Source organism: Tetranychus urticae, chromosome 1 (assembly GCF_039701765.1).
Source record: "Tetranychus urticae isolate SD_2017Ah chromosome 1, NJAU_TeUrti_SD_1.0, whole genome shotgun sequence".
Lineage (NCBI taxonomy): Eukaryota > Metazoa > Arthropoda > Arachnida > Trombidiformes > Tetranychidae > Tetranychus > Tetranychus urticae.
The window spans coordinates 10,557,379-10,577,792 of NC_142958.1; the positions used below are offsets into that span (position 1 = coordinate 10,557,379).

Below are 20,414 nucleotides of genomic sequence, written 5' to 3' on the forward strand. Positions count from 1 at the left end.
AGAAAATTGAATTTTCAAAATAAGCGAGGTAAAATTAAAAGTCGAATTGCTATTGTTACTGTTATAGTCAGAACTATTTAAGTCAATCAAGCTTTTGATCATGAGCATAATAAGCTTACTCGCTGCTGTTTGTTTTATTTTTGTTTTGTCGTTCAGCAGCTTAGGGCCTTCAGAAATACTGTTTAATTCAAATCTTCATCATTGAGAATTGAAACAATTGTCATCAAAACAAATCATCAAATCCAAACAAAAGTGAGTTAATTCAATATTTGATATAATTTTTATGTTTCTGATTAAATAGTGGTTCAGTCTTTATTTATCTTGTTGAATGTACAATCCACAATTAAATTGGAAGATTCTACCAATTTAGGATTTAAAATTTAACTATTTGCTTTCATTTTCTAATAAATGGTAAAATTTCAATTCATCTTACTTTGATCTTGATATTTCAGTGATTTCTCTCAAATGTCCAGTCAAAAATTACGATTGGGGAAAAATTGGAAGCAATTCATTTGTTGGTCAGATATTAATTGATCAAGGGATACCGATTGATGAAAATTTGCCGTATGCAGAGGTAAAAAGATATTTTTGTTTCACCGATCAGTCATTTAATGTCATTATTTCTCACAACTCTTTTTAGCTTTGGATGGGCACGCATAAATCGGGCTCATCATGCATTCGTGATCTTGGCCCTGACCTGGACAATCGACCGTTAGCTGATTTATTTTCTGTTTTTCCTGAATTTATTGGAAACATGGATATATACAAAAAATATGGTCATCAATTACCTTTCCTATTCAAAGTGTTATCTGTCAATAAACCCTTATCCATTCAAGTGCACCCAGATAAATCCTTGGCTGGTCAACTTTTTAAGACTCGCCCTGAACATTATCCTGATTCTAATCATAAACCAGAGATGGCAATTGCCTTGACTCCTTTCACGGGTCTTGCTTACTTTCGTCCTCATGATGAGATTATCAATTTCGCAAAACGGTACCAGCAGTTAGGAGACTTGATTGGAATTGATTTGCTTGCCGAGTATGAAAGCGCAAATGAAAATGATCGAGCTGAATGTTTGAAGAAATGTTTTGTTAAGTTGCTAAAAGAACCACAAGAAATAATTGCTGATAAAATCAAAAGTTTGCTGGAAATGGCCGCTAATGATAATGGTGACAATGATTTGAAAATCTTCTCCGAGATCGCAAGTGAATACCCTGGTGATGTTGGAAGTTTTGCTTATTTTTTCCTTAATCACGTTAAACTAGAGCCTGGTCAAGCTTTATTTATCGATGTCAATCAACCTCATTGTTATTTATCAGGAGGTAAGCTTTGAATTATCCATTGTTTTATTATTTTTTAATCACAATTTTATTTCTCCTCAGATTGCGTTGAGATAATGGCTTGCTCTGACAATGTAATTAGAGCTGGATTGACACCTAAATATAAAGACGTCGATTTGCTTTGTGAAACAATGACTTACAAACCTAAATCTATCGATGAAATTATTTTAAAGCCGACTTTGAAGGATCCTTTCACATGTTTATATTCCCCTTCTGTTGACGAATTTGCTATCGAAAAAATAGAAATCGATGGAAATCAATCAAAAACATTGGAATATCGATTCGAAGGCTTACATAGCGCATCATTATTGATCATAATCGAATGTGGATCAGCCAGAATCAACCCGACGGTTAAATTAAAGAAAAGCAATATTTACTTTATACCTCCAGGATTAAATTATGTAGTGACGGAAATTGAAGGAAAGTTTCTTGCTTTTCGGGCTTTTATTAGACAATGAAAACCCAATAAGTTCAACGCAGAGCATTGGAATTAAATTATCTTCTTCAAGTCAAGATTCATTCAGAGCTTTCTAATATATAATGATAAATTTTTTATGAATTTTACTCAAAAATCTCTTTCAATCTCTTGCAATCTTTGTTGTATTTTGTTTATTTTCTGTGAACAATTCAATGGTATTGTTAGATTAGATTTCATTTCATCTTTAATTATTAAATTTTTTTCGCAAGTTGCTTTTATATGTTTATTAAAAGAAACAATTGATTACTTATACTCCATTCATAGACAATTGATTTAGTTCTCGATATGGAAAGAGGCTGTAGCTGACTAGAAATCATTTTAAGTGATTTCAATCAAAAAAATATCCCAGACTCATTAAGATATCGAGGTCTAACTCCATTTTCACAGATGTATTTTCAATATTAAATCATTCTAAGAGATTTTAAGGTTTAAGTTAACATTGAATTACAAAAGACATAAAATAATTTATAAAGTTAAGATTGAAAATCAGATAATTTTTCTTCTCGCGAAAAGAAAATGGCTTAAAGAGGATTTTATTAATTTCAATAATTTTATGGATTTGATGACAAAAGTATGCGAAATCTATTTATTCATACTTAAAGCGTTGGATAACCTAAAAAGGAAGAGAAATAAAACAATTAGATAAAATAAATCACGTATCGATGAAAAATTAGATATTGCATGTAACACATAAGCAACATAACTAAACTATGCGTTATTTGAATATCAAAACACAAGGAGATTTTCACATGAGTTGGATTAATGCAAGCGGGAATTGCATGAATAAGATGTTGATTAATCTCTGAGAAAAAATCTTTTTGCACTTTGTAGTTAATATTGAACATTCAAATAACGCATAATAGTCAGTGAGATTTCGAAGACAAATCTACTTCGACTGACAGTTACATCAACATACCATTCCATAGCTTCATCGAGTCCTTCGCCTTTCAAGGCCGATGTCTTGAAAATTTGGAAAGTTCTATTCTTTAAGGCATCCAAGCCAAGGGCCTGGTGAATCTCAGCTACACTCATTGCTTGAGGGAGATCCTGTTTATTTGCCAAAACCATTAGAACGGCTTTTTTTAATTCTTCTTCCTAATTGATAGTAACCATATGGTGGCCCCACGATCAAGATTATTGCAAGATAATCCAAGTTTAGATAGCAAAATATTCAAGGCCATGGAGGATATAATAGAATTGAATGCGATAATGAAAGAAAATAAAGACACATCACAATTAAATCATAGAACAGAAGACATTGAAGATATAGAACCAACCTCTAACATGGAAACTAATTCTTGCTTTGATATACCCAAACGATCTCTATCACAACTGTCAACCACATAAATGATTGCATCAGTATTTGAATAATAACATCGCCAATATGGCCTTATGCTAGTTTGTCCTCCGAGATCCCACACTTGAAATTTAAGGTTTTTGTAAGTAACCTGTTCCACGTTAAAACCAATTGCTGTTGAATAAAAAACAAAATAGATTGAGTTATCCCGAAAAATAATATTCAAGGGTCAAGAAAATTGTTTCATTACTTGGAATTGTTGTTACAACTTCACCAACTTGTAACCTGTAAAGTATGGTTGTTTTACCGGCACCATCTAAACCAAGAATCAAAATCCTCATCTCACGGGAACCAATGAGAGATTTGAAATAGCTAATAAGGCCCCCTGAAATAGATAAAAATAAAGAATTCATGGGTAAGAACATGTTTACAGGGATTAACATTCTATCAGCGATTAAAGTCAATATAAATAGTTCAATTTTCAATCAATTCTAATGTAAAACTCACCCATATTTGATTGAAGAGGCAGCAAAAAATATTGGTCTTTGAACAAAAAAAAATGGAATAACTTCTTCAACACGGTGAAGTTTTACAAATAGAGGTCATTAAACAACGAGTCAAAAAATCAGGCAGCGATAATTTAAATAAGCATACAAAGAAAAAAAAATAACATCTAATTCATGGTGTTAATTGTAGAGGTTTTTAAAACCAGCTCAGCAAAGATTCAGATGTTTGAGAATAGAAGTGAAAAGCTTAAGTAAAAAATCTGATTTACAGTCTAGTATCGCTTAGAAACCAAACAAACAATAGCAATAATTAATAAATGTCTATTATTATAATCCCAAATGAACATGAATCAGATTTTTGCAACCAAGTCCACTTTATCTGTTGGAACATCAATTTTTTGAACAAAAATTCTGAGCTAAAATCTTGATATTTTATTAATAAACCAAACTGTTGTTATTAAAAGCAAACTAACCAATAAATGTGAATATCTTAAAATAGCTTATTTCCACTGCTTATTTATCGAGCAACGGAGAGGTAAATTGGAAAATTTTTGTTCCAATTTTAATTGTATTGTCAAATCAAAATATAATCCATTTAAATTTTTATTGAATATTTCCAATAAAAATAAAAATCTAAGCTGGGTGAGTCTCATTGAAAATTCAGTTTTTACATCTAATAAGAGGATAAAACACTTTCACCAATCAATTATAAACTTGCCTTAAACTTGATTGTAACCTGAAATTTGATCGATCAACGTTGCAAGATTGAGAAATAGAACGTGTTATTTGAGTTAAAAAATCAGTTGAACGTTGACAGCAATTGTGAAGATTGAAGCGAATTGAGGACAAAATTTTGAACAATTATGCACAGTTGATGAGAAATTATTTGAGAGTTATAACTAAACCTCTGACTATTTGCTGGACATTTACATATTTTGGCAAATTGAGTAAACTGTTTTTATCTGACCAACACTTTTAAACCAGCAATTAATATGATTATCAATCGATTTAATAATTGTCTTAAGGTTTTAAGGTCTAATGTTTTTCTGATTTTGCTTGTTTAAAAGATTAAATTATGACAAATTTACATCTTTCAGTTAATTATGGGACTAATTTGCCATAATTTTGTATTTATTACTTCTAACCAGACACTAATTAGTCTCATTTAAATCAAGAACGGACTTTCTGTTCTCAGTTTATCAGAAAGTTATATTTTTAATGTAAGCAAGCTAAAAGTTTAACTCGAAGTTTGATGACAAATTTGACTAATTTTGCTTTTAATGTCGAAAGATTTATGAATAATCGTCTTAATACTAATTGAACTATTGCTTCCATTTCATTTTATTTCAGTTTAATTTAGTTTAGTTTAATCAAGTGTCTTCTACTTGCAACTTGTTTCTGTTTCAACTTGTTACAGTGTCGAGCATATCGATAACTCGAACGAGAATCAGTCTTCATGTAAAACAAAGCCAAACAATTTTAATTTTTACCATTTTGAATTTACTCACAAAATTAGTGAAGATAATCAATTTTAAGATTTTCGTGATTTCGCCTTCGGATCTTCTCGATGTTCAAAGGAAATGGTTAAGGTGATGACAAAAGGTTTGTCTGGTCGCTCTGAGTGCTAGCCACTAACATGGGACGAGATTGAAAGTGCAAATTTGGAGTTCGTTAACAATTAATTGCCCATTAAGAATCAATGAATGTATCGGGAAAGGTAACTTTCGTGTTGTTTTTTGGGTTTTAAACAGTTTGGGCGAAAAAAATGTGAATCGAATTAGAGCCATCTAGTGAGGATGGAACAAACCAAACGAACCAACCGGTCGCCATTTTGTGCAGTTTAAGCTGAACTTCCGGGAGCTGCTGTGTTGCTTGAACACATTGACAAGAGCATCGCAAAAGAGGTCCCTTACCAAAGAGTAAAGTAACTCCTTACTCTTTGTCCCTCAATCTAATTTTTTTTAATTAACTCTGTCATTATTAATGTTTCCCCTGTTAATTATTCTTACATCTGATTAAGTGTAAAATAGAAAAAAGTGTAGTGAATATAGTATCCACATACACTACGAAATGTCAAACAGAGGAGGAAATGGTGGGTTTTCACATAGTGGTGTCCAACCTAACCACAATTCACAGCGTACTTTTGGAGCCAATAGGCCACAAACCATGAACCATCAGACAAGACACATAATGCAACCTAATTCAGCAAATATCTCTCAAGCCGTATCTAACGCTGGAATACCTTTTCATCATCAATATATGAGTCACAGTCAACCTGGTCTGATGCATCATCAAATGCCGCCTCAGGTATTTAATTGGAATTATTGGTTTTTAAATCCTTGTGCTTTTATTAATTTAAATTTCTATATTTTCATTAGATGCCACAGAGGTACCCTACGCCTAACCAACATCAACAAATACCTTTTCAGTACATGACGCAAATACCGACTATATTCTATCCCAACCATGCCCTTTTACACAGTCCTCAATTTGCTGCTATTGCTAGAACTGTACCGGGAGCAACATCAAATCAACCTTACAATGTTGGTCAGGGAATGGTAACAAGCAATGAGAATCTTTCATATTATAATGACCAATATATGACACAACCTCCAGCACAAGATGTGAATTCTGTGAACCCAGGGATGCAACACATGGCTGCACCGGTGGTGCCTCCTAAGGGTACCAATGAACCCAAAGCTCGTAAGAAAGCAGAGATTCGGGATCCCAACACTGATAGAGTATTAACTGATGATGATCTCAGATCACCAGTTCCTTTAAAGCCCGAGACTAAGCCTTCAAAATCTTCCACAAGCAATGCCACATCAACAACGCGTGAGAATGCAGCATCTGTAAGTTTGTTTGCATATTTTCATTTAAAGCAGTTTCTTTGTATATCTGGCACTTTTCTGACTCAGTTTCCATTTTCTTTTTTACGATTTTTTTTACAATTAATCTTAGGCAACGGATGATCGTTCTCAAAAGACACAGGAGTTTATGGACGGTATAACTAAGGCTGCAACAGCAACATTTTTAAAGGACAAAACGAATATTTATGATAAAACTAATAAATCTGCCTCAGAGACTAATCGAAAAGAAGCTACGCTCCCAAATGATACTTACCCTCAGTCATTAAGTAAAGAACCTACTTTGATTATTCAAACCGAGACTTCTGATGAAAGTGCAGAATCTATTGAAATAGCGGAGCAGTCTAGTGATTCAAATATTCCTAAAAAGAAGGAATCTACCACAGAAAAAGATGTTCCGATTAAATCATCTCAAGATGATAGTGTTCCAGATAACTCAGAATCTAAAAAATCTGTGAAGCCGACTAAATCGGGTGAATCCACCGCTGATAAGGCTGCTAAACCATCTGGTACCGAATCAGGTATGTCTGATTGCATTCTAAGAGCTATTCCTTCTTCAAATCTTCTATATCCAAAAAATAAGAGTTGGTTGATGGTTAATCGTAACTCTGAAGATTTCTTCAGACTAGCCATTGTTTCAAGAAAATTGCAGTCAGTGGTGTAGTCGTATTTTCGCCACGATAATAGATTGCACACTCTATTTGTATCTTACTCACCTCGTTATGTGATGTTAGCATGCTCTAAATTTGGATCTTTAAAAAATTTACATTATTTTGCCCTAGTATCAATCACGTGGCTCCACTCTCCTTTAACTTGCTCTCTTCCACTTTTCCACTCTGTGTATTAACTTCATTTCCTCCTATGTAACTCGCTCTCTCCACCTAGTTCTCACTCCATCTCGTCAGTATCACAATTTTATATTCTCTATCTATCTCTGGTTTTCAACCCCCTAACTTGAATTACCTCCTTTTTGTAAATCACACTTTAGCTTGTCCCCTTTGGATACTTTTTTACATGGATGCTAGCAGTGTTTAATTTTGTTTTTGTTTCCCTATCATTTTTTTCTGTGCTTGATTGTTGTGAGACAAGTTTTTTTTACTTCAGAGTGTCTTTGCCATCGTTTTTTCTCTTTTGATTATTTCTCATACCATTTTTTATTTACTCATTTTCTATCTCCCCAATAATTGTGTTTTTATCACCAATTTGAAAGTTTATCTCACTGATAAAATATCCAATAGTAATCTATTATGATTATTTTATCGATAAAATTTGTTGCAAAGAGTTTTTTCCTTTAGATGGCTAAGAATCGTGAAACAATTGTTACATTGTTGCCCAGTGAAACTGGTCATAGTATCAGTAGATCAAACAATGTCTCACATAGATTAAAAAGTGCTTCTTCTCATTCTACTACTACTTTACGTATATCTTCAACAGTCTACCATAACAGTAATCGTTTTCTTCATCATCGAGATTTATACAATTGTACTAATTATAATCATCATCAATCCAAAGAATCTGGAGATTTAACTCATAATAGTATGGGCTCGAAAAAAAAGAATAGAAAACAATCTAGTAAGTATTTACAATTGTGTTTTAACTGTTCAGCTACATCAGCATCGATTTACCTCATCATTAATTGTTAACAATTATTTGTGTTCAGATTTTACCTTACATCTTCTATTTCATGTTCTTCTATTTTCAAGTTCTGTGTTTTGTGTATATCTTGATGTTTGATAGATTTACCGTTTTAGATTTTCACACTCGTCTATTTTCACTCCTCATTTCTATATTTGGTGTCTTGATTATTTTGGTATTTGGCTGAAGTCACTGAATGCATTTATAGTTTAGCAATGTCTCCTTAAATGTCGCCTTGGTTTCAGAGAGGCAACTTAACTATTCAACTTCTTCATATTTCTACTTGACCCATCTTTCATTGTATTATCTCTTACAATCAATCAATCGTCATGAGTCACTATCTCTAACTATCGTATACTCATTTAAACCTTGCCCTTCAAAGTTAAGGTCATAGGTGCAACATGGCTTTTAAAAGCTTCAACATGGATCTTTTTATTTCATCAGTTTATTTGTTTCCTAATGCAGATTTTTTGAGAATTCAAATTGATTATTTTAGGTTATCATTGAAATATTTCTGTCTATTCGTACCTCTTCGGCAAATCTACCTTTCCTACTTTTATTTGATTGTTATCTCCTTTGCTCTCACCTCTAAGTCTCTTTGAATTAACTATTAACCTTCAGAGCTAATTATTGCCAACAACGCTACTGCTATATTTTGCTTCTGATTTTCCTTATTCATAATTCATTCAATCTGGTTTCGATTAATAGGCTCGTTCTCCACTCTTATTTCCGTGAATTTATGCTATTTTAACTCGTTCCTTTTCAGTTTTATCTTTTCACGTTCAAATTATTTGCTGACCACTTCATGGTTTAGTATTTAATTTCTAATCATCTAAACTGTTGCATATCTAGTTCATTAAGCGTTCAATCATGGAATTTCTAGAATGATTCCTAGGTTCTTAGTATTGAACACTGATTTTGATCGATTCCGGGTTATTTTCCGATTCCAATTTCTTTGAATACCCTTTTCACCAACCAAGAGATTGAGTCATCACATTTTACAGTCTGTTTTGTTTCCATTTCCTCTTTTTGCCTGTCTTTACATCAACATTTTAAATCTCATTCATTTGATAAAAACTCAAACAGTTAACTTTATTGATTAATTTGGCGAACAGTCATTAAGAATTTGACTTCTAATATTAAAAAGCAAATAACTCTCACCGGCTTTGGTTGACACAACTCTGTGAAATTCTTGGCTTGAGTTATTTAGATTACCGGTGGTTCTCAATTTCATGTTACTTCTCATTTCTTTCCTATTGAAAACTGTTTCTCTCTCTTTCACGCTTGTTTCTCTTTACACGCAATCTCCTTATTCCTATCTCTCTCATCTTGCAATTTCCGTATCTTTTCAACGTTTTTTTTGGTAGCTCCAAGTGTATTTTTGTGTTACATCATTAAGCAATGTTCTAAGTCTAAGACAAAACTACAAGGGTAATTTATACTAGACTATGCTTTGAAACAGTTGATAAATGATTTTATCTAACTATTCCGATGAACTTAAATGCTGAATTCATCTTTGATAGAGTGATGTAAAATTTCATGCATTTTCCAGACTGATTTTTGAGAGAAGTTGATCATCCGGAAATTTAGTTGCGCTTACAATTTTTAGTAGAAGATAGAAGTAGTAAATTGAGATTAAATTGAACATTAATTGGGTCACATGTCGAGCTGCTAATCGTTTTTCATGTTGAACGGTTTCAGTTTATCAATTGTTTTTCATTTTGCGTCTCTGTTTATTTTTCTTTAATTATTGCACCATCAAAATTCAGCTTCCACATTGAAATTGCACTGATTATTGTCAACGTGTAAACATCCAATTATCTTTAAAATCTCAAATGTCACATTTAACTTAAATTATTCATCAATAGTATGTGTGTTTTGCTTTGTGCATGATCTCTAGCTGAATTAATTATCATTCTATGGTATTTAAAAGATTTTCTATCCAGATATTTACTTAGCTTGTTTTATGGTTTTTATTTTGATTGAGACTTGCCCCACAAGACTTCATTTTTCAGACTCAATCTGGTTTGTTTTATACATGTCAATTGAAGCGTACTTTGTTTGAAATAAAATACTGATAGGATGATTTATTTTTGTCTCATTACTTTGTTGTGCTCGATTACCGTTGAAACATAATTCTCTCAATCAACTCTTGTATACTTTTCCCCTAGCTCTTAATACATAATTAATTGTGTTATCTCGTACTTGTTTTAATGTATTCTTTTTTCATTTTATCAGCCAAAGCTGGTCCAGAGAAAAAAGTTAAAGAACAAATTAGTAATCTAGATGTTCGAATAGATAATGACCAAGTGACGATTGCCACTGATGTACTACCAGAGCCCAAAAAAGACTCAATTAAACCCACTAATGGCTCGACCACTCTACCCTTTAACAAAACTGTGATTGAGAATAAACCAGAGCTCAAAGCTGCTGAGCCAACTCAAATATCTTCCGCTAATAAAGATATTCCAAAATCAGTCGACTCCTCTCCGGTATCCGAAGCTAAAGACACTCCATCCGAGGAAATTCGATCAATTGTCCCGAGCGACGCTGATCATGTAGCTGTGATGGTTAGAGAAGACTCGGTCTCTCCTCAAGACGAACTTTCTTCTCCAAAAGATGTATCTGAAGCCTCAGCTGATTCAGTTTCAACAAATGAAGTTGCCGGTGATGCTTCAGAAACCGAAAAACCAGCCTTAGATTATCCTAAAGTTAATTCTAAAGGAAAGTATGAATATGAGGCCGAATTCTTACGATCTCTACAAAGTCACCCATTGTCTTTGAAAAAACCCGACCTCCCAGATCTCGACATTGTTCAACAAGTGGTAAGTGTATTTTTTGGTGAATACTTTCGGTTTGCATATCACATACTTAATCATATCTTTACTTTTTATAGCCAATACCCCACAGAGAGAAGCAAACAAATCGGATCAATGATTTCCTTCCCTCTTACATGGCGCCGTCTCGTAATAATCGCTCATTACCACCTCGTATTGGTGGTAGAAATAGTAGAGAACTCAGGCCATCCAAGCCACCAATAAAAATTATTCCCTCTCCTTCACTTAATCAAGATATTTCTCTACATACCGTCGAAAATGCATGGAAACCTGCTATCCCAGCTCTTAAGCCAACCGATAGTGCAGATGAAGAAGAAAAGAAGACGGTTGAATTGGTCAAACGATTCAGAGGTATTCTGAACAAGTTGACACCCCAAAAATATGACGACCTTATTAAACAGGTTGATGCTTTAGTTATCGATACTGAACATAGGCTTACTAAGGTTTTAGAGCTCATTTTCGATAAAGCTGTCGATGAACCGGCTTTTTGTACAGATTATGCTAAATTGTGTAAGCATATTTCAACGGCAGAAAAATCGAAGAAATCTAATGATAAAAAAGACGATACTAGTGAAAAGGACGAAAAAGTTAAAGAGAAACAATTTCGTCAAGCATTGCTTTCAAGATGTCAAAAAGAATTTGAAAGCGGAATTTACAAGGACATCGACATTGAAGGTCGTCTGAAAGAAATTGCATCAATTAACGATCCAGAAAAGAAAAGAATAGCTGAACTTGAACTCGATGAGGATAAAAGAAAAGCTCGAAAACGTAGTCTTGGAATCATCAAATTTATCGGTGAATTGTACATGTTTAATATGCTCAGCGTTGTTATCATGGATAGCTGTATTCTTCGACTTATTGAGCAAAAAGATGACGAGGCACTTGAATGCTTGTGTACTCTATTAAGAACTGTGGGTGCTAAATGGGAGCAAGATAATGCTAAAAGACCCAAACAGCCAGATGGCGTTTCTCAAATCACATATTGCATCAGTGTTCTTCAAGGAATCGTCCAAAATCGTTTAACATCATCCAGAGTCCGTTTTATGATTCAAGATGTATTGGATATGAAGCAAGCTGGCTGGAAAGTAAGAAAAATACAAGCAGACAACAAGCCAAAAACCATCGAGCAATTACATGCTGAAATTCAACAAGAAGAACAGACTAAAAAACACGAAATCCAGCAACACATCATCAAAACTGGAGAAACCAGAAAAATTCCTACAAAACAAGAGGAATGGAATAGTCAAAGAAATAACAGATCCAATGCCCCTAACATGGCTCTGATGATTGAAACGTTGAAAAAAGTATCTGCCAATGTAAGTAAATTTCTTTGTGAATGCTAATTTATATCTTAAATGATGAATTTTTAGTTATCCCTGTCTTAAGATTGTTGAAGATAATGTAATTTCTGATATAAAATCTCTCTTTACAATATCTGGGTCATGAAGCAGATGAAACTAATCAATTTTTCTATTTTAGGCTCCACAAACAGAGAATGTTTCTCTTCGCCCACCAACTTGGGGCTCAGGAGCTTCTTCGGGCCAAGGAGCTGGATCATCTCAACGATCACAAAATTCTGACAGTATTTTCGGTCGAAATTCACTCAATGAAAGAGATAGAAATACAAGGTAAATTCGTGTAATATTTCTGACAACAGTCAAATATTAATCATTTTATGTTTATCCTTAGGACTAGTGGCAATACCATGGGACGGGATTCAATGGAAGGACGTGTACAATCATCTGGTCACTCCTTCCGACCATTCTCCTCGTTGGAAGGACAATCCCACTCCGATTATCCCGGTAGAGCTTCCACTGGAAGTAGAATGCCATCCACAGTGGCTCCATTTTCTAGTTCCTCAGACTCTGTTAAAAGAGATAATTCAAGTCGTAGCAATAGTATGGAAAAGAGTCGTCTCGTGGAGTCTAGATCTAGTAGTAGTAGTAATGTTGCACGTGAATCTCCTAAAAAAGAAGCCGTTTCAGGTATGTACACATTGCTATTTAATTTGCATCTTTATCAATATCTTTATGATGAATCAATTAGTTATCCCTGTCTTATAAAACTATGACGAAACTAGTATTTTAGCTGAAAAAATCTTCGTGAATCACATTTCTTTGTTGGATGCAATTTATTAACGTTTTTGTCTTTTTCAGGTATCAAATTTGAGGGTGACCCGGCCATAAATCATTCTAAACTTGAAGAGAGGCTGCAAGGCGCGTTCAATCAGTATTTGGTGAATGGTCTTAAAGATGCCTGTCGTGACGACGTTCTTCTTATTTGCACGGAATCCAATGTCGGTGTGTTCGTCGAGGTTGCGCTCGGTATTTCTTTAGAATTCTCTAGTCTTGATAAAAAACTCGCTGCTGGTGAGGTTTTGGCTTTCTTTTTGAAAGAAAAAGTCATCAAACAAGAACAATTAGTTAAAGGGTAAGTAGATATAACCTGATTAAATGGAATGTTGGATTGTTATGATATTTACAACTTTTTAATTCTTAACCTTATTTCGTTTCAAACAGGTTACACAGTTTTCTCACAATTTCTGAGGAACTTCTAATCGATATCCCAAAACTTTGGAATAATTTAGCTGACAATTTAGTTCCCCTGTTTTGCAGTATAGAAGACTCTATTAGGAAAAAATTATTTAATAAAATCTTAGAACCAATTAAACAAGGCGAGGGCGCCGCATTAACTATGTTTCATCTTTTAAATTTTAAGAAAACTTCTAAAGTAAGTTTCCACGTTCAATAAGATCTAGTCTATGATATTTAACCATAACTCTAATTTCCTTCTGTACAGTTCCCTTATGATTGTGCCTCTGCATGGGTCACCGGAGGGCTAGAATGGTCTTCCTTTTTGCCTCCTGAAGATAAAAATAAAAGCCCGGATGAGTTTTTCAAGAAACATGTAAGCTCAAGTGTAATATTTTTCGTAAATCCTATGTTTATTCGATAACCAAATCGAAACATAATATGGTTATTTTTTTCTTTATCCTAATAAATGTTTAATCTATTTCAGAACTTAACCTTGCCTCGATTTGAGTTACAATTGAAACTCGACCAAATGAGCAATATTGTTAATAAATTTAGTCCAGCTCAACTTGGAGAGTATTTATTGGTAAGTAAATTGTCCAATCAATGTTTTATTCAAAAATGCTGAACTTCAATATTAATTCTTTTATTTACGACATTTAGAAACAATTCACACCCGAAGAAATTACAGAGCCTAAATTTTTGCGTGCCTTGACCCAAGCAGTGGCGATGAAATGCATTGTCACAGGTAATTTCTTTATCTCGCCTTTACTTGAAAGTGTTCCTATTAATAATGCAATATTTATTTCTTTTCTAGGATCCAATAATGTTTCTCATAAATTGAACGGGAAAAAATTTAGTGAATTTTGTGCAGTTTTGGCCAAATTCCATAATGGTCTTAAAAAATTAGAATTAGAAATTATCTTTACAGTTCAAGAGCTTCTATCAGATTATGAAAATCCTAAAGGTATTGTTTTGAAGTCATTTTTAATTGAATTTTTTAATTTCTAATATTTTCTTTTGCTATTCACAGGATTGCTTACGGATATATTTGAATGTCTCCATAGGAAAGCCAAAATATCCGACGAGGCATTTATTGATTGGGAAGCCGACTCACTTCGTGTAAAAAATAAGGGTAGTGCAGTTCACATGGTTAAGGAATTCTTAACAAGAGTTAAAGAAGGAGGAAGTGGATCAGACAGTTGAAGCCAAAACTGAGACCGATAGGATGATTGATGATCCTTTACTCCTTCAAATCTTGTTATACGGTTGATGCTTTTTCAATTCATCTTCTCAATCTTTCTTTCTCTCTCCCTCTTTTCTCTCATATCCTTTTCTCTCCCTCACCATCTCTTTCGCTTAACCGTCTTCGTTTTCACTTTCTTCCCCCAATACCTATCCCTCTATCCCCCTATCCCTCAATACAATCATCCCTCCCTTTAATTGATAATTGGAATACGTGAAGGTTGATTTGTATAAAAAATACTGGAATATTTTTTCTGTGAAATTTATATGATTACTATTAACATAACTTATATTTAAAAAAATTACCAACGTTTATTGCGATTTATTTTTGATATTGTCAACAGTATTCAAAGTGTACATTGAATCGGCTTTCTCTTCAAATGTATCAATTGATTATGGCATATCTTTGATCATTAACTTATTAAAATTTAAAGTAAAACAATAATTGGTTAGTCTAAATTCAATACTAGACTTGATTCAATATTAGCTCATAATTCGTGTGTGTTATTGCTATCATCAATTGTTTCAAGCATCCTATGGTTAATAAGTATAAGAAATTTGATGTAATGAACATTCGGTGGATCAAATTTTAATTATGACAGGTAAATTTCAATCTAATCTTTTCAATTCGTTGTTATGTTTATTAATTCTCATTCCTTTCTCACCAGGTAGCTTTGGTAGAGGTTAATCAATTAACTGTTGATCAACAAATCACAGACAGCAACATGTTGTGTAACCTATTAATATCTGATGATTAAAATGCTGCAAACGTTCAAAGATAGTCTGGTATGCCAGGAATTTACAATAACAAATCAAGAAAAGTCGTTATTCCCGTTATTCAGGAAATGATTATTCACTTGGAAGCAAGTTTAATCCTGTTTAGTATTTATGTATGACTACAACTACTTAAGAAGTGTAGATATTTTTACTTCAATTTACGTCAATTTATATTCAAAGTTATACCAATCAAGGTTTCCACTCTTCCATTATTCAATTGATAAACAAATCATTCTTGTCACGGTTACCTGATGATCCTGATCTTTCAATTTTACTCGTACACATTGTGCTCATTGAAAGCTCATGATTGTCTTGGTTAGCTTTTGTAATTTAGTTTCTCTTCATGTTTCTTCGCTTCTTTTGAGTAAACAATCTTTATCACTTCTATAACAACAATCACCAAAATCAATGATTGTTTCGACTACACAATTTTCAATTTCCAGTAGTTAAGTTTATTGATGATTCATTAATATTGATATAGAGTATCAGATATGATTGTCATGTGTTTGACATTCATTGAGATGGGACTAATTTTTTGTGTGCCATTTGTAATCACAGTTGAAGAGAATAGAAATAAAACCTGTGAATGAAATAGTCTGTAGTTGCGTTTATCTGAATCAAATTAAAGGATTGACTGGTCAAAATTTAGTCAGTTATTCATATTTATCGTGATAACTTCCAATCTATTGACATCAAGTTACTATAGTTTTTGAAAACCTTTTTAAAGGTAAATAGGCTCTTACAATATCTATTCAAGTCAATTGTCTTGCACAAGAGTAATAGACACGATAATCAAATTTTCTTGAACTTCATTCAAATCATCAATTTAATTTATGGTGCTTTTAGTTCAGGATTAGTTAGTTAATATTGATTGCAAGTCAGAGCTTAAAAGCCAACAAGCCTAGGTAAAAATCCCTAAAACAATATTCTTGTTCATCTTACAGCAAATTCCAATGAATTGAAGTCTTTTATATTTTTATCCTTTTTCAAATACTCTCGGCCAAAGTTTAAATAATCCATGAAAATGATCTTTTCTCACGAAGGGTTGTCATCAGTTATCAAAATTTTTGGGCAACCTCTCACAAAGGACAAGTTATTTGGTCAGAGGACAATCAAAACTTGTAAGAGTGAAGATCAACTGTGTTCTGGGTAATCGAGCGACTGCTGATTTTAATTGGTTAAGGATAACGGATAAAAACAAGTCTGGTTTTTCTGGTCTTTGGACATCTCTCGCAATCTCTGGATAGTTTGTTAATTCGTCTTTTATTTGTTGCTTTCTCATTTGCGTTAATTTAGAATGGCTGTCGAAGAATTGACGATCTTTAAAATTAGCAATAAGATATTATTGGATGAACCTGAAAATTGGATGGACAGCATTAGCCAGATCAAAGCGATTTCATTTTATTTTCGAATCTACAGTGGAACATCCGTGGTACTCGTTCTGCATCAATTAATGAGTCGAAATTAGAAGCCAAGCGTTTTTGAACTTCGAGTCATCAGAGTTATATGCAGAAGAAAAGACTGAAATTGTTACTCAATGATAAAATTTTTAATCTCAAGTTTCGCCAATTGACAATCTTAAAGGTCAAGCCAACTATCGGGATATCGTACTGATAATTAACATGTGGAAACTTATGCATTTCGGGAATTCTCACCAACTTATTTCATTCGGATTGACTTACGATGGAAACCGATTTTTTTCAAGATCAATATGGTTATTGACATTCCAGCCAAGCAACGAATTACAAAAAAATGACAAAAATCTGTTTTGATTGAATAACTTGAGTACTAATTGTGATAGTGTGGTGACAAATGGTGCATTCAAATCATGAAAAATATCTGCATTAAAAAACAATCTCGAAAGGACAAAATGGGTCGAAGTTCGAAAATGTTCATAGATTACCTTGAAAGTTGGGATTTAAGATAATTAAGTTATGAGTAGATCAGAGTTGCAATATGAAGTCTCTATCTCAAACGGTTCCTAAGATATAAGCACGAATAGATTGGTAGATCTAAATTGGTTGAAAAGCCTGGTATAATGTCATAATACATGTATTTAGATGGCGAAAGAATCAAACGTTGGACATTTGTCACAAGCCTGGATAATTTACTGACGAAATCCAAAAGGAAAAATCTTATGGAGAGGAAATCACGAGTTACTTGATCAGCGGCCATAAATTTGTGCGAACTGACGCGAATGACTGGGATTGGTTACATTAAAGTTTTTTGCTCATTTTCAGATTCACAGATGTAATCTAATTGATAAAGATTTATAACTTATTAACCCTCTTTAATCAAGTTTGATATGCTTCGAAAATGGATGAAATTATGAACTTTAAACTTTTGACTATAAACTTATCGATCGAAATTAAATTATCTTATTATTCAGAACTATCAATCAATTAAATTACGTGTCTTGAACAATTCCAGTTTTTGTTTTTGATGACTGAATATCTCCAGTATACTTCGGATAATTTCAATAAATGGTTCTATTGTAGTGCAATATGAAAGTCAAATTGTGAGATTGGGCATTTAATATTAATTTTTTTTTGTTAAGATGCGTTTCATGTTCATGAAATTTGTTTTTGCATGCAAAAACTGATGTTTTTCAAATTTTTATTTATTGACTTGAAATCTTACGCAAAACTTAAATTCGAAGCATCAAAACAAATATCGTTGAATAGTGTTCCCTAAGTCTAACAGTTTTCAGCCTTCAAATTTTATCCTACAATTGATTAAATTATCAAAAATGCCCAAAAAAGTGAAAAGGCAGCAATTAATCCAAGAACAGTTAATAAATCATTACACCAACTCTCTAGAAAACAGAAACCGCAGACGAGTTGATTTGGATATGTTTGATATTGAAGAACATTTATATTACTGGACAATAATTCCTTCATTGACCCCTAATCAACCAGCAAAAAGACTAATTTTGCCCATTGGATCAATCATCATTCAGTTTCTTGGTCTCGTTAAATATATGATTCTCTTGTTTGTCGGATACGATGACTTTTGGGTCTATTGGTTGGGAGACATTACAGTTGACTTTGGCAATGCGAAGGATTACTGTGACTTATGTTTCGCCATTTGGGCTTTATCGACAATTACATCCCAGATCTGCTTTGTTAGCTCATACCTGAAAAACAACTTATATTGGCTGACCATTTTCCGTCTCTTCAATCAACCACCGCCGAGAATCTTCAAGTCCAGTCTACAGAAAAACGTTTTCACTCAAATTTATCCCAAGATGGTTAAAATTTGTAGGATTGGATGGTACATGTTGATTGTAACAACCTCAGGAATGATCTTGGCTTCACTGGTCTTACTCAGATTTGGCTTTGTGTATCTAATTACCATTGGATTTATTCAAACGTTGCTCAGTTTATCCAATTGTTACATTACAACAGTCTTTGTTGGTTTGATTTCTATCATATTTAGTTTAGTTTGTAACCAGTATCGCCTTTGGTGCCGATTAATCAAACAAAATTTAGTTAATTATGAAAAAAGAAATATCAGAAGGATTGCAACTTCACAATCAACAGTTAATCATCTTCATTTTTACCAATTTATCATTCGTGAATATTGTTGTTTTCACAATGATTTACTTCATGCAACCAAATTTTGGAATCGTTCAATTTCTGGCTTATTCTTGGGGTGTTCAGCTTCATCTGTTCTCGTTGTTTATTTATATTTTTTTGTTGATATGGAGCCATCAACAGCAATTGCAATCACAATATTTGGTTTATGTACTTTCTTTAATGGCTGTTTGATTAACGTTCTTGCTCCAGCTAACTTCCGTCACAATGTAAGTAATTCTTGCTAATTATAACCATTTCATTCAAATTGTTGGCTTTTCAATCGCAAAAAACTCTGATTTGATTTAGCGATGTAATCGCATAACCAGATTGCTTGTATATTTGCAGTTTGATTAGGAAGAGTAAAGAAAATGTTAGTTTTTGAAAATCCTTCCCTGCTAATTTTAATCAAAAACTTCCAAGGCCACTTCATCACAAATTGTTGGCGGTTTTATCAAATTAAGAAAAGTAAAATTAATTAAGTGTTTATCCGGAATGTTTTATTTTCAGTCTTTAGGTTGACACTCATACGCTTAATCTTGCTCTCAGTCTTGTTGGTCGTCTCGATTAACTTAACTCAATTGATTGCATGAATATGTTGAAAATAGCTGAGTATTTAATCAATGTAAATATTTTATACGCATTATGATTGTTGGATGACGGATGTAGGATCACAGATTTTATTTGTTATATAAGTTAATATGTTGATAATAATGACGATCATTTCTTAATTTTACTTTCAGTTGCAGAGGTTATCTCATCCAATGCACAGACTAATGAGGCTTGATTTATCCATTGGCATGAAGCTAGGATTAACCGTAATTTTAGACGATATTATTAACAACCAATGTTTTACCTGTTATGGCATGTTTCAGTACAATTACATGCTTATGATTCGGGTGCGTCAAATAAAATTAATCAAAATATTCGATATTAATTAAATTTCTTCTCAACAGTTGCTCCTTGAACTGTCAACATTGATGTTACTCCTGATTTCAAGTAAAAATGGATCAAAGACCTACAACATCAACATTAATCAACTCAATTGATAAATAATAAAATTGAATAACTAAATTGAAATAACCAAATAAAATAATATTTATTCATTTTGTTCAAAATTATTGAATTTATTAAACTTCTTTAAATTAATTGTTCAATCTACCAATTAAATGAAATTAAGCATACCTTTTGCTTTTAATCCGACCATTGATTTGTTTATATTTTGCTTCCAAAGGATATGCAACTCTAAAATGACTAGCAATCAACTAAAGTATCAATGAGAAGCAATCAAATACATTTACAATCGCTTGAAATTGCTTTCAAATT

General features: G+C 32.9%; 3 protein-coding genes, 1 long non-coding RNA gene and 1 other non-coding gene across 6 annotated transcripts; 4 read left to right on the top strand and 1 right to left on the bottom strand.

Moving 5' to 3' along the window:
* Positions 1 to 146: 146 nt before the first annotated feature.
* Positions 147 to 2,030, top strand: LOC107361251 (mannose-6-phosphate isomerase). Its single transcript, XM_015928033.3, has 4 exons — positions 147 to 252; positions 453 to 574; positions 641 to 1,322; positions 1,383 to 2,030. Coding segments are annotated over exons 1-4 (1,221 nt in total). The 5' UTR covers positions 147 to 251; the 3' UTR covers positions 1,799 to 2,030.
* A 267-nt stretch (positions 2,031 to 2,297) lies between these two features.
* Arl1 (ADP ribosylation factor-like 1) lies at positions 2,298 to 3,845 on the bottom strand. The gene is made up of 5 exons (XM_015928035.3): positions 3,623 to 3,845; positions 3,366 to 3,500; positions 3,096 to 3,289; positions 2,735 to 2,913; positions 2,298 to 2,431 (listed from the first exon to the last, which is right to left on the bottom strand). Exons 1-5 carry the CDS (start codon positions 3,624 to 3,626, stop codon positions 2,401 to 2,403), a joined length of 543 nt encoding a protein of 180 aa, XP_015783521.1. The 5' UTR covers positions 3,627 to 3,845; the 3' UTR covers positions 2,298 to 2,400.
* A 1,654-nt stretch (positions 3,846 to 5,499) lies between these two features.
* Positions 5,500 to 15,041, top strand: LOC107361197 (eukaryotic translation initiation factor 4 gamma 3). Of its 2 annotated transcripts, XM_015927959.3 has the most exons (14): positions 5,500 to 5,928; positions 6,000 to 6,473; positions 6,583 to 7,009; positions 10,362 to 10,948; positions 11,020 to 12,276; positions 12,440 to 12,588; positions 12,650 to 12,945; positions 13,117 to 13,390; positions 13,480 to 13,690; positions 13,760 to 13,867; positions 13,979 to 14,077; positions 14,155 to 14,239; positions 14,309 to 14,458; positions 14,525 to 15,041. In XM_015927959.3, exons 1-14 carry the CDS (start codon positions 5,692 to 5,694, stop codon positions 14,695 to 14,697), a joined length of 4,527 nt encoding a protein of 1,508 aa, XP_015783445.1. In that variant the 5' UTR covers positions 5,500 to 5,691; the 3' UTR covers positions 14,698 to 15,041. The 2 variants fall into 2 exon arrangements, with proteins under 2 accessions (XP_015783445.1, XP_015783446.1); XM_015927960.3 differs by lacking the exons at positions 5,500 to 5,928; positions 6,000 to 6,473; positions 6,583 to 7,009 and adding an exon at positions 7,350 to 8,060.
* LOC149094560 (small nucleolar RNA R38) lies at positions 12,308 to 12,379 on the top strand. The gene has a single exon (XR_016198216.1). It is a non-coding gene; the product is annotated as a small nucleolar RNA R38 (small nucleolar RNA).
* Positions 15,042 to 15,202: 161 nt separating the features above from the next.
* On the top strand, positions 15,203 to 15,706 carry LOC149094561 (uncharacterized). Its single transcript, XR_016198864.1, has 2 exons — positions 15,203 to 15,338; positions 15,405 to 15,706. It is a non-coding gene; the product is annotated as an uncharacterized LOC149094561 (long non-coding RNA).
* The last annotated feature ends 4,708 nt before the right edge of the window (positions 15,707 to 20,414 follow it).